The 14,571-nt window shown below is 40.6% G+C and overlaps 1 protein-coding gene across 2 annotated transcripts in view; it reads left to right on the forward strand.

The window, feature by feature from the left end:
- Positions 1 to 2,378: 2,378 nt before the first annotated feature.
- ERAP2 (endoplasmic reticulum aminopeptidase 2) overlaps positions 2,379 to 14,571 on the forward strand; it is a 37,267-nt gene continuing 25,074 nt past the window's right edge. For both annotated transcript variants that reach the window (XM_014567506.2, XM_032476402.1), the window contains exons 1-5: positions 2,379 to 2,460; positions 4,444 to 5,142; positions 8,601 to 8,739; positions 12,278 to 12,412; positions 14,118 to 14,238. In XM_014567506.2, coding sequence (XP_014422992.2) covers positions 4,586 to 5,142; positions 8,601 to 8,739; positions 12,278 to 12,412; positions 14,118 to 14,238 — 952 coding nt within the window. In that variant the 5' untranslated portion in view covers positions 2,379 to 2,460; positions 4,444 to 4,585. The remainder of the gene's footprint in view (positions 2,461 to 4,443; positions 5,143 to 8,600; positions 8,740 to 12,277; positions 12,413 to 14,117; positions 14,239 to 14,571) is intronic.

Below are 14,571 nucleotides of genomic sequence, written 5' to 3' on the forward strand. Positions count from 1 at the left end.
AAATAATAATCTATGAAGTGACCTGGACCCTACTCAGCTTCCTCTTCTAGGACACTTTGCTCAGTCTGATTGCCCCATTTCTTCATTCTCTGTCATCACTTCTATTCTTACGGGCGGGGGAGAGCTCTGAGAGCACACAGACACACAACTGGGCCCGGTCTCCTGACCAGTGTCACAGAATTCCCCCAGCTTCCTGTACCTCCCTCACCCCTTCCCTTCCTGCTGCACAATTAGATTCCAAGATGTGGCCCACGGTGCCTCCTCTTTTTTTGTCCCCTCTTCCCCAGTCACCTGTGTTGAGGTACCCTCTAACTGCACAAAATGCCACTGTGAGGGACTCCATCCAGGCCTGTGCCTCTGGCCCCAGGTATAGGCTACCTCCTTGTTTTTGCACCTTCTACTTTACCCAGGTTAAACTGATAAAATACAGAAAGAGAAAAGAAGTGGAGGCTTGAGAGCTAACTAGGATTTAATCATGGTAGCGTTTGAAGGTTAACGGAAGCACAGGTTAGAAACAGAAATGCAGAGCAGGACAAGGCATGCATGCAAGGGTATGAAGGGGGCCTGTGGGATGATGAGAGCCAAGCTTATTATATTTCACTAGAGAATAAAACCTGTGTGAGTGCATGGCCCTTCAGTGCACTAGGATCTAAACGAAACAACCAGCCAGGCTTTGAAAGAGTTCTTGGGGCCCCTAGGCTGTATGTGGTCTCCACACGGGGAACTGCCTCCCTGTGTAGACAGGGGGAAACCATAGAAAGGTTTTTGAGCAGGGGGATGGCACTGCTCAAATCAAGCAGTGGTTGAAAGAATTAATCTGCTGCCTGGTGTCATACAATTGGACTGCAAGTGAGAGGAGGGAAGGGGGCAGGGCACAACCACTAAAGGAATGACCCAGCAATTGAGGACAGGACAAACTGGTTAGAACCAAGATGGCAGAAGATTCAATTTCCAGTAGACCTTGAGCCTCATGGGACGCCCACAGGTGCCATGACAGTTCCTAGGCTGACATAAAAGGTCAAAAAGTGGGCAGGGGGTCCCAATTCCTGGAAATCCCTGCCCCTTCCCCAAAGTAGTTAAAATAATAATCCTCCTATTTGTTAGCATATGAAATTACCAGGCCCATAAAACCTAACAACTCTGTACCTCGTGGTTGCTCTCCCTCTCTTCCCTTTTGAGACGATCTGCACTCTGTCTATGGCATGTGTATCTACTTTTCTTCTAAACTATATACCTCCACACTTCTCAGTCTCTCTCCCCCTCATCTTTCTGAGATGGCCCACATCCTGCCTATGGACTATGTATCTTCTAAGAAGTTTTCCCTTCTGAGTGAGAGGGACCCTACTCTGTCTATCGAGCGTGTATCCCTGTAAATGAGCTTACTTTCACTTTACCATGCCTTGCTCTTGAATTCTTTCCTGCACGAGGCAAGAACCTATTCTCCGACAACACAAGGACATGTCTTGAGAAGGCAGCAAGACTTGTTTGAAGGCCATTGTGAGGAGTGATGAGGATAGGAACTCTTTAATGACTGGAAAAAAAATTTTTTTAAGTTGGATAAAAAGAAATAAAAAAGGAAGAATCAACAGGTCTTAGTAACAAACTGAATGGTTCAGAATCAAAACAGTGATATGGTCCAATCATAGATAATGGAGGAAGGCTAGAAGCAGATGAAGTTAAAGCAAAAGGCACTGATCTGAGGAAAGAGGACATTATTCGAGTTGTTAGCAGAACATCCATGTAAAGACAGTCTATCAAACTGTTGGAATTGCAGCAGCAGAAACCTGGAAGGAGAAATCAAGAGAAGTGTGGGACAAGTGAGGGTACGTGAGAGATCTCAGCACTCGAACATATTCTCCAAAAGAAAGAGTAGAGAGAGAAAAGAGCAGAGAGAAGAGAGCAGAGATTTTATCTTTGTGGGAGACCGATGTCCAGGGTGATGAGGAATAGGAGGGCAGATAAAGAGAGATGGAGAGATGAAGGTGGGGAACAGCCCCTATATGCTCAGAAGGCAAGATGGTACAGACAGAAAAGCCAGGGATAATCACCTCTGTTAAAGGCCATGGAAGCTGCTGGGAGTTACCTTTTCCAGGTGGACAGACAGAGATCAGATTTCATGGTAATAGGGACACAGCACACTGAGGAATTCAAGATCACATCTTAAAATAACTTAGCATTAAAACAAACAAAACAAAACAAAACAAAACAAAACAACAACAACAACAACAACAACAACAACACCTAGGTTCTGAAGGCTTTACACCAGGGGATGGGGAAGATAAAACAGCAGGAGCGGCAGCCACAGAGATGCCGGAGTCCTACCCGGCTTGCCATGGTGTGACTTTTACTATGAAGCTGCTTGTTACTGTTGGTTATGCAAAATTCTGAATCTTACAGGAATAGAAAGTGAAAGCAAAAATAAATTCCCCTCCATTCAAATCTGCAACAGCGTGGATTAAGGTAACACATCAAAATTTTTCTTGAATTTGTCTTAAAATCATTATTTTTTAGCGAGAATAATGACCTGAACTGAAGGTATGAAACTTCTGTACTGAGGATCTCTTGCAATCTACAGTGAGAGTCTGAGGAAACAGGATGAATCTGCTGTTACTGTGTTGGAAATTATGTGCAGTTAAGCATAGGATTTGATCTAAGAATCTTTCTGTTTAACTGATTCAGTCTCTTTTGAAGGTCTCTTAGCTTTTCTCAATTGTTTGTTGTAGTTCTCGTGTCTTCAACCCCCAGATATTTTGTTCAATGCAATAACGTGCAGTATGAGGGAAAATCCACTAGACCAAGGGTCAAAGAGCTGTATTTCAGTCCCGATTCGGCTTCAAACTTCCTGTGTGATTTTGGGAGAATCACTCACCTTCAGTTTCTTTATTTGGACACTAAGGACTTGTACTAGCTCCCATTTAAAGTTCTTATCAGTTCTAAAGTTAAAGACCACATGAGTAAATATCAAGGCTTTTCTCTGCATTCTTACAAAAAATACGACTTCCTTTGAGTGTGTCTGCTACAAGTCGGGGCAGAACTACTATATAATTTAGGCCAGAGAATGGAAGATATGATAACTACAATAGTAATTTAATGTTTAACCTTCATTACAAGCTTCCTATTTGAAGTTGCTGTGCTGTGCCAAATTCTTCCCATGAATTATTTGATTTAAGCCTCCCAGTGTGAGGATGGTATAATCATTACACTATTTACTGGTGCTCAAAAAATCAGAAAATTTGCCCAAGATCATTCAGGTACATATGATGGATCTAGTATTGGAATTCAGGCACTTCGTGTCCTAAGCCCAGGACCTAACAAATAAGTAATTTCATTTTTAAGACCATCAGAAATTCAAGCTAGTAGACAAAATATGGTTTTATGTATCAGAGACCTTTGGAACATTGAGATTTGATACTAACACTTTAATGCTTGCCTGAAAAAGAGGGGAAAAGTGTTATTTAATCATTATTTTCTTCTTTTTCTTTGTTTAACAATACTTGTTGATCTGCACTAATATTGCAAATTGGAAAATTGAAGTAATTGTTTGGATTCTTAATTCTGAAGAGGATGTTAATGATAAAAAGGAAAAGGAAAGGAAGCCATTCATGGCTTAAAGTTGAAGCAGAGTGGAGGTAGACAGAGGCAGGTGGCAGGGTGGGTGTCAGAACTGAACAACTAAATTAACCATACACATTGTTTGTCCTTATTTTATATGTTTTATAGTGTTATCCTTCTGATGAGAAGAAATTTTCTTAGTTTTATTTACAGAATTGTCTTAGTTTTATTTATAGAATTTAGCTTGGTTTGTGTTTTCGAAGGTAGCCTGAGATGAAGAAGACCAAAGCACTTTTTAGAAATATTCTCAATTCGAATATTATAAACTCATATTTTATTTTCATGGATTTTGATATATTGGAAGTAAACAGAAGGTAAACACTTAGCTTTATACCAGCAGCTACAGAGAATAAGGCCATTTAGCTGATGTCACATAATGAAAGAAATGAAGTTCAGTGCCATTAATAATAGTAATATCTGGTATCCAAAAAATACTGAGTATTCTTCATGACATATTAAGACAAAATAGAGATACTGGTGCAGTTTACTTTCAGGCGTTCAGGTACACTCATAAAATGATGTAACCAAATGTTAAAAACGTTCAATGTGCAATGAACTTACACACCTCCCTTCTGCTCACTGCACAGGAATGCAGAAGGGATTCCACAGATGCAATTTTAAGGCAGAGTCCTTTCATTCGAGCTCTAAAAATTTTTTATCTATAATAAATAGGATAACTCAATTTCAACCTTATTTTGTGGCTATTTGGCCGGATTTTGATAAGAGAGGAGGTTTTCCCCATTCACATACATCCTTTTGTTTATTCAGGTTTTATTTATAAATTGAAATATTTTTCTCCATGCTATAAATGGTTTTTTTTTTTCTTTCTAGGTTAAATCCATTTTTTGAAACGTATTGTTCAGATCCTGTGTAACATAACTGGAGCCAACACAGTGTTTTGGAGAACTCTGAGATTTAGCCTGAATATTAGCTTGTCTTCTAGAGAACAGATTTACTGTTCCATTCTTCTGCAATGGTTAATTCATGCAGAAAACTAAACTGTAATATTTATATAGGATTTTACTGCTCAGCAATCATCCTGCCCCTTATATGTATTTGTTCTCAGTTCTCACAGCCAACTATTGATCAGTTCACAAAGGACCCTGGGGCTTTCCCAGTGGCCACCAATGGGGAACTGTTCCCCTGGCGTGAGCTAAGGCTCCCCACAGTGGTCATTCCCCTCCACTATGATCTTTTCATTCACCCAAATCTCACCTCCCTGGACTTTGTTGCATCTGAGAAGATCGAAGTCTTAGTCCGAGATGCCACCCAATTCATCATCTTACACAGCAACGGTCTTGAAATCATGAATGCCACCCTTCAGTCGGAAGAAGATTTGAGATACAGGAAACCAGGAAAAAAGCTAACTGTTTTGAGTTATCCTGCTCACCAACAAATTGCACTGATGGTTCCAGAGAAACTTAGGGCTGACCTGAGATACTCTGTGGCTATTGACTTCCAGGCCAAGCTAGCTGATGGCTTTGAAGGGTTTTATAAAAGCACTTACAGAACTCTTGGTGGTGAAACAAGGTAAGATGTAGCTCCAGCTGCTTACAGTCTTTTGTGATACTTTCCTTGAGGACGATGTTTCTTTGCCAGGAGTGTGTTTCAGCAATCATTTATGAAAAGCCCAATAAACTGGGAAACTCAGAAGAAGCTCTGCCATTCCTAAAGGAAATTGCAACAAAGATGGAAAGACAGGAGGCAGAGGCATAAATGACTGGAGGGACAATAGCTAGGGGGAAAGGCCAGTATGTGACAAGACTGACATGTTTATCTGCTGGGGGAAAGGATGGTCAGTGCAGAGAGAGCTGAAATAGGGAAGGTTTCTCAAAGGAGCTGAGCCTCGATCTGGGACCAAAAGGAAATGTAAGTGAGATCTGGGTTGAGAGAGAGGAAGTGAGAGTATGCGCGTTGCCCAGGAAACAGCATGACTCAAATGCAGGCGGGAGGAATGAGTCCATTTGGAGAACTGAGAAATAGGGTCTATTCGCTCAACTCATGTTTATTGAGCACATGCTATGTGCCAGGCACTGTCCTAGGCACTGAATGTGTAGTGGTGAGATATGGACTAAGGATTGTCAATAATTTAGCTGAGTGGTCACAGAAGTTCTTGCTGAGGAAGTATATTCAAACTGAGACCTGAATTTTTTTGAAAAGGAGACAATCATGAGGACCTCTAAGGGCACAGTGTTCCCAGGAAAGGTATCAGCAAATGTGAAGTCAGTTAAGGCGAGGGTGATTGAGAGATGAAGGCCAGCATAAGCAAGGGAGAGAAGTAGAGTCAAGAGGGGTCAGACCATGTAGAGACTTACAGCCTCTTGTTTTAGGCTTTTACTCAGGGACCACTGGAAAGTTCTGATGTGATCTATGCTTTAGAAAGATCAAGTGTGTGTTGATGGTACACTATAGAGAAGAAAAAAATATAAGCAGAGCAGTATTTTAGGAGGTCACTGCAATTATTCAGGCAAGCAAGGATGTTAGCTTGGGCCAGGCTGGTGGTGCTGTTTATGCAGTGAAGTGATTGAACTTGGCATTTGTTTTAAAGGGTAAAACAGACTGAATTTGCTGACATATTGGTTATATAAGGCAAGGGAAAGAGAGGGATGCTTCATAGAGTGTATGATTTGGTTGTCCAGAGCCAGGGTCCACCTCAGAGGAAAGAGGAGTCTGGTTTCAGTGCTCTCCTACATTTTATCAGTCGTATTCCGTTGCCAGTTTGAGAAACCTGAATACAATTGCTTTGCCACAAAGAGGTTATGTTTCTCATGCAACAACACATCCAGAAGCAGGGCAGCTCAGGTTTGCTAAGTGCTCACCAGTATTATCTAAGACCCAGGCTCCTTCTAGCTTTCTGCTCAGCCATCCTTGGCATATGGCTTTCCTCCTAATACGAGATGATTTCTGCACTTGTGGGCATCAGGTCCACATTCCAGGCAGGAAAAAGAGGGGAAGTAGAGGAGAGAGAAATACAAAAATAAACATTCCAGCTGAGTCTGACTCCTTTCACCGAGCTTCCCACCCAACGACTTCAACTAGAACGAGTCACGTGCCCACCAAGTTGCAAGAGTCTAGAGGAATGATTCTTTTATCCAGACACATTGCCTTCTTGAACAAACTCAGGATTCCACTGGATGTGAATAAGGAGAATGGATATGGTAGGCGACTTCAGCAGGGCAGTGTCTGCTGCACACCTCCTCTCTTCCCCACCTCAGGGGCTCACCGTCCCCTGGGGGCTCAGCCCCACCCCCACCCCAGCCTCCAGCAGTCCACCTAGGACAGCCCTTCCCCAGCCCAGCTACTCCCCTCCCCTTGGGGACGCTTTCCCTCATTGCAGCTTCAACTCTCACAGGCCTGTTCTCAGGTCCAGCACAGTATTAGATAGGAAACTTATCAACGTCCCACTCAGGTACCATGTGACCAGTGACAGATTTTTTTTTTTTTCATTTTTTTCAAGTGACAAAACCTGCACCTAAAGGAAATACATGTTAAGGATATAATTTTGGGAGACAGGGGATACCCAAGGGGGTGATTTTTTAGAGTAAGAGCTTGGAAAGTAAGTACTTGCCAACATGCCTCCCGTAACTAACTGCAGGCTATTTCTGACTCTTCTTATGATTAATTAGTCAGCTCTCTTCATACTCAGCCACCTAGTAGGTCTTAACATGTAGGATGATTGTCAGGACAACGTCAATGGAATCTTATGATCTCTCTCTTTTACTCAGGCACACAAACACACACACATACAACTTAAAATACAAAAGTAATTCAGTCAACAATAGTTCCTTGAGAAGCAGGAAGTCACTACTTTGCATGCAGCACTAAAATGAATTGTGTAAGTAGCAAAGACAATCTTCAAGTTTTGGCTTTTCCAATGTTAAGACTTACTATAACCAATATTTCATATTAGTAAAAATGATTCCAGGCACTTGGATTGCTTTACATTTGTAGGACCTGCTACCAAATCCAAGTAGTGAACAAATCATTTAGCTGCCCAGTCTCACTTTACCAGTCTGTATTATAAAAATAGAGTAAACTGAACCAAAATTATCCTGACAGCCCCCCTTTTTCCCTCTCCTGACCCTTTTCACCCTTCATCTGTCCCTTGACCTTTTCTATTCTGCCTTTCTTCCCCAATCAAAATATGCTCTCCAGTTTTGCTTCTTAATTAAAGCTTTCAAGTTCAAAAAAAGTCTGTAATTATACCATTTCAAGCATTATCAAGATGAGGGGAAACAGAGATTCATCAGAGTTTCCATCCACCTGTTATAATCTGAAGGCTGGAGCTGCTTTACTGGCAAGCAGAGAGAGCTGGAAGTGTCTGGGAGCATAGGTTACCCCCAGAAGACCCTTATTCAGTGACAACACAGGAATATGGAAGCCCAGCACCTTGCCTCCAGTGGAGGAGAACTTGAAGGTGTGGTTTCTATTCCAGAGCTCCCCAGGAATGAGGCGGAAGCTGGGACCTGGCCTGATTTCTTCCTCTCTCCTGTTCTGCTTCCCTTCCTGCCTTACCTAGTTCTCTTGGCAGCATGTTAATAAATCCAGGTCTACTTGCTGGGAACACAACCTGAGACATCACTCATCTCACAAGTATTCAGATGTCTGACTGAGGCCCGTTTAGAGATGATACTAACTCCTAGTCAATTCTGAAGTCAAATTGGGTATGCCTGTCTCAGCAACTTACTAGCTCAGGATCCTGGAAAGGTCACTCAGATTCTCTGAGCCTCAGTATCCTTACCTGCCATGAGTATGAAGGTGACCAGGTGGATAGAGTACCCAGCACTGTGCATTATTCATGACAGCAGCTACTAAGCAAAATTTTACCCTCATTTTCTTTGAAAATCATGTCTGGATTCACTATGATTATAGTTGGAGAAATCAAACATATCCCCTCCAGGTTTGATCAGCTGTGTTCTAAAGGTACAAATGCATTTCTGTCTTTGGTTTCACTTGTGTATCCTGGCTGGGGTGTGCTTCTTTCTTAGAACAATTGCAGTAACGGATTTTGAGCCAACCGAGGCACGAATGGCTTTCCCTTGCTTTGATGAACCATTGTTCAAAGCCAACTTTTCAATCAAGATAAGAAGAGAGAGCAGACACATTGCCCTATCCAACATGCCAAAGGTATTGCCCCTTTCAGAAACTTTGGGGAATTGTTCTCAAGATGAACCTTGTTCTTTGTTGTGCTGTGTTTTAATATTTCCTTTGTTTTTAGGACTTAAGTCATTAATTTGTTTTTCATCTATCTACATATACATAATCACCCAAATTCATCTAGATTTTAACATCATTCTGTTTGGGCACTGTAACACAAGAAGCTTTTTTTTTTTTTAAACATAGTGATTTCTATTTTACTTGTGTTCATATAGAAACAATGTTCTTTTAAATCAGTATTACTTGGCCAGTGATGAAATTCAGAATAACCCAGAGCAGCACTTCTCAGATTTTAATGTTGAGATGAATCATCTGAGGATCTTGTTAAAATTCAGATTCTGATTCAGCTGGTCTTGGGGTGAGGCTCAAAATTCTGCCTTTTTAACAAGCTCGCAGGTGATGCCACTGCTGCTGGTCCAGGGACCACATCTAGAGTGGTAAGGATCTAGAGAACCCTGCCCGGGCCCCACCCTGGAAATTCTGATTCAGGAGTCTGTGACAGAACACAGAAATCTTTTTTTTTTTTAAGTTTCATGAGTAGTTCTTAAAATTATTTATGAAAATTATTTATCATGGTTACAAAATTTTTCATTGAAAGAGACATTTGAACACTTTCATTTGGCTCATGTTTGTACTCAAGTTGCAGAGACTCTGAATGACAGCAGACCCTGAGCCTCATTTGATATTTCCTCACTCACCAAGTGCTTGCCTTTTGTGCTGTTGTACGCAGTGTGAAATATTTCCCCATTGCTGCTTAGAAAGTAGGGTAAAAATAGAGCCCCCTTACCGTGCTTCAGCGGGATGAGCAGCCCAGACAGCAGCCAGGTCATCGGGTCATCATCAGCCTGCCGGTGGCCCCACTCCATTTTCCTCTCTGCATTCCACAGTGACTGTCCTCTGTGGATGGAGTGGGAAATGAGTCCCAAGCTAGAGACTGATTTCAAGCCCCAGATTTCTGTTTAACGCTGGAAAAGTCTTTGCACTGAAATACTGGCAAAGCCGATGAAGGGGAAAAGTGACACACTCCCCTGACACAATCGTGCAGTTTTTCCATGATCATCCAGAGAGCAGTGTAATGAGCCTACTCATTTTCAGGTGAAAAGGGTCTACTACCTGAGCTCTAAGTCTTCTTTCTAACTGACTGTTCATTTAAGAGCAGTTCAGGCTCTTTCCTGGCAGCTTTTTACTAATACAGTTTTTCACATGAGTAATCATGGAGGGTAAAGGAAAAACACAGTTAGTAATGCCTTTTAATTAAAATGTGATCCAAACCTAAATTGTCATTTCATTATATTAGAATCTCAATTTTCTATCTTTAGAAACTCCCAGTAACTTCTTGTATTTAGGAAAAATAGGCGAAAACTTTGAAAATATTTTATATAGTCCTTAAACTTTGCATTGCCTCAGTTGACGGGGCTGGTTCTCTGAATCATGCCTTTTTCAGCAAATATTGGCTTAACTTTCCACTTTTCATTGACTTGCCCAACCCAGGCTTTCATGGTTGGCAAAAAAAAAGGAGAACTGAAGTAATGCTATAATCATACTCTTTGGATAACAGATGCAGCTCTTAAGGTGAGTTATGGACTGTTGAGAAGAAGCAACACGTCCTAAGTTCTCGATTTGCTCAGTTACAAATCTAAGAATATAAGTTAAGAATACAAAGAAGTGTGATGATCAGCCAAGCGCTAGTAGAGGCAACATATCTTTTGGGCTTCTCTTTGTCTCCCTCCTTAAGGGAACACACACCTGCTGATGAACCTTGCTCTGCAAGTAGAATCCTGCCAAACTTGAGGAAAGCTAAATTCTTGTCCAGCAACAAGTGTTTTATACTTGGAGCTTACATCACCTTCCTGGAAGAACTTACACCAACACCCCCATACACTTCCATTTAAGGCAGTGTTAATCCACACGGGTCACTCCGGGTTCCTGAACAAAATTCAGCCTCCATGAACCACACCTTCATCTGGGGGGAGGGGTGAAATCAGAGGGCATGCTCACCTGTCTCCTAACCATCTCTGCCACCAGCTGTCCAGCATCACAGACTCTTGCTTCCCCAGAGTCCCACAGTCTTTGCTTTTCCTCCCCCACCTCCATCTACTCACTTGACTAAATGTTTCTGCTGCTGAATTTGGTCAGAAGACTACAATCCCAGTGCCTCCTTCCTGGCTCACACCATAACCCTCTCTTCTGCTAGGAGTGTGTACTCATAGAGCTCTGGTTGAATCAGGCTCCTAAAAAAGGAGATTGTTGTTGTGCAAAATTAACTAGCTGAATAGGGGTAAAATTTACAGCCCTATGTATGCTGCTACCTTTCCTAGAGTGTTTGTCAGTGTCTCCTGCTGTATTGGAACTTAGGAATTGAGTTTTTGATAGAATTAATTCTGTAGAATCAAATTCTATAGAATTTAATAGTACAAACTTCTTTGCCGTAGGCTGGGCCGTTTACGATAATACTTCAAGCCATTTTTTCCTCGCCAAAGCAAACTGCAATCTTATCCAAACACATAAAATATGCTTGGTAATCCCTGGTTAGCACTGCCATAAACCTGACACCTTAAAAGGAGGTTGGGGAGGGTGGGAAACAAGCCAGTCTCAGAGTCATTACCAATTTGAAGAAAGTGGTGTTTTCAGATTACTGGGTATGTATCCATTCAGAATTCAGGGGCATCGTACCATGGTGGAGACCAGCTCTGGGACAAGCTATCCAGAGCAAATGAAGATGGAATTTGGTAATTACTAAGTGAATTTGATGGATGCAGCTGACCAGTCTGTAGGCTTAAAACTTTCTACTTCCTCAGTAGATAGGCAGAAGCTTAAATTACTAATGACCTCCTTGGCCTGACTGCTTTCATTGCTGAATCAATGAAGCAAAGATAAAATAAGACTATGACTCAGGCTGTCACACAGCAAGTGAATGAGCAATGTCTTTGGAGTCACACGGTCACATCCACATCCTGGTCCTGACGTAGAACTGGCCATATGATCTTGGGCAATTCAGTTAACATTTCTGAGACTCTGTTTCCTCACCTGTGAAGTAACACCTACCTCACACACAAATAATAGAAGGATAACGCAAAGCATCCAGCACAGTTTTGCTTCCCATTTACTTCTGCAACAGAGATTTCTTTATCATATAATAAACAAAAGGAAAGGGACCATTCTCTGGCATTTTTGCTTAGAAGTTCAAATCTTGAATTTACACCATTGTTGGAGACTATTGCCTTTCGAGAAAACAGAAGCATCTAAGTTGTTTTTATGCTTTCAAGCAACAAAGTAGGCATCATTTTGAGATCCCAAAAGTAGTTGGTTGTGTCTTTGAGGAAGTCCAGAGATAAAAGAAATAAAGGGAGGTGAAGCCACAGAATGTTCTGAGAGGCCACTGATCTCCTATAAAGGCATCAAGTGACTTTGGAACATCAGGCTTTCCTCTAACTTACGTGACTTACATCATAGGCAGTTCTTGTAAAATATTCCAGTTTTCAAATCCTACTTCTTTCCATTCCTGTAGATCAAGACAGTTGAAGTTGACGGCGGCCTCCTGGAAGATCATTTTGGAACTACTGTAAAAATGAGTACGTACCTCGTAGCCTACATAGTCTGTGATTTCAACTCTGTGAGTGGCACAGCCTCATCAGGGGTCAAGGTGAGTCTGAGTTCGAGTTTCACACACAGTGCAGTGAGGGCAATGAGCTTTTCTTTATCTTAAGGGTTTTTTTTTCTTATTATCAAAGTACCATGCTTATTTACAAAAATAGAGATAGGTAAAAAATAAAATAAGTTATCCACAATCCCATCACCGCAATACAATTACTGATAATATTTGCCTAAGCCTTCCAAATATTTTCTGTAAGTCTGTCAGTACAAAAGGATGTGTATAGTAACAGTATATACTGTATAATAGGAGGGTAACACAGAGCATCCAGCACAGCTTTGCTTCCCATCTCCTTTTATACTTTTTACAAAATAATGTATGACTATTTTAACTCATTTTCACCATAATGTGCCATAAAAATTAAATGCCATTAAATATTTTTCTATAATATGATATTAATAATTGTGTAGTACTCTGACACATAGAGATATCATAAAGATTTTTATATTAGCATTTATTTTAATCAGCATCTTAGGCATTTACATTGTTTCCAATTGTTTTCTGTAACTTTTTTCCCTCAGTGAAAGGTCTTCATAATTTTTAGAGTGTTCATTGCTTGCAAAAATTTACAATACCCAATAATTATCTTATAAAGTTTTGCAAATATCAATGAGGCGTGAAAAATAAAAAAGAACTCTTTACCCTGAGGAACCAAATTATGCACCAAAAAACATATTCAAAGAGCCATAAAATAATGCTTCTGAAAAATAGCTAAAAATTACAATTTGCATATATATTATACCTACGGCTATGAAGATATGTATTATCAGCAGTCTGTCTACATACATCTCTGCACATAGATATGTCTGTGCAGAGATACAGATGTGTGAGAGGTCAGATGGCACTTTACCTCAGAGAACAGGGTCCTGTCAGCTTCCTTGGATTCACATCACAGCTCTGCAATTTTCTACATGGGTGGCTTGGGACAAGTTACTTAATCTCCATGTGTTTCCATTGCTTCACCTCTAAAATGAAGATAATAGCCTCTACTTCATAAGGTGGTTGAGAAAATTAAAGTAGATTTTACACGTATGCATTTAGCACAGTGCCTGGTAAGCCACTGTGATCATTAATGTGTCCGTCCTATGAGATTTCTGAGGGACTTCAGTTAATTCAGAGCACGAAAGCAGATTATGAAATGAAAGTAGCACTGTACTTAAAACCCATGAAAATTGGAATCTAATTGTATTTTTCCACTTAATGGCCAGTTACTTTGGGGGAGTCAGTGAACATATTTGAGCCTTTTTGAGTTTAAAGTAAACATGCTGGGGTTAGGGGATGGTTCCAATAAATTCATGAAGATTTTCCTACCTCATAAAATTATGTTTTATTTGAATGGTGTTGGTGGTCATAATTTTGAGAGGCTAATTCTTAAGTGCCAGAGTACATGATAGTGATGAGCTGAAGCGGGCTCTCATGATACAGTGGGTTAATACAGCTTGAAATGTACAGATTAGCACCTAGGGAATGCATTATAACAGAAAATACAGGAGGTTGTTTATAATTTTCAAGATTGACTGACTTTTGCCTTAAAACTTAAGAGAACATCTTATTGCCTATTGACAACATGTTTTGTGATATCTCAATCATTTCTTGAAAAATGCAGTCTACTTTCTTTGGGTGAGGGTTGTTAGGAGTGGAATTGTGCCAAGGAGCTGGCATTCAAAGACCACTTCTTCTGATCACCACTTCCCAGGTGTCTGTCTATGCATCCCCAGACAAATGGAGTCAAACGCATTATGCTTTGGAAGCATCACTGAAGCTGCTTGATTTTTATGAAAAGTACTTTGACATCCAATATCCACTCCCCAAACTGGGTAGGTTCAAATTCCACGTCATTGTCTTTATTTTATAGAACTTGCTTTGATTTCTTCCTTCTTTCTATATGATTTAAATGAGCACTGAAGAGGTTCAGTTAGCCCAGAGAGCAATAATTTATACCTCAGAGATGGCCTTTCAGTATAGAAAATACAGTATTTATGAGAAGCCCAAGTAGTGTGGTTCACATCTCTATTCTTTTATCAGGTTTAACATTAAAATATCTATTTCATATTAGATTTAAATGGATGAATTTTCTGGAGCATATATTTTCTTCTATACTATATTTGTACAAGACTAGCAATCTTTTATAAAAGTTGCCAAAGGTTTAT

This window comes from Camelus ferus, chromosome 3 (genome assembly GCF_009834535.1).
Source record: "Camelus ferus isolate YT-003-E chromosome 3, BCGSAC_Cfer_1.0, whole genome shotgun sequence".
NCBI lineage: Eukaryota > Metazoa > Chordata > Mammalia > Artiodactyla > Camelidae > Camelus > Camelus ferus.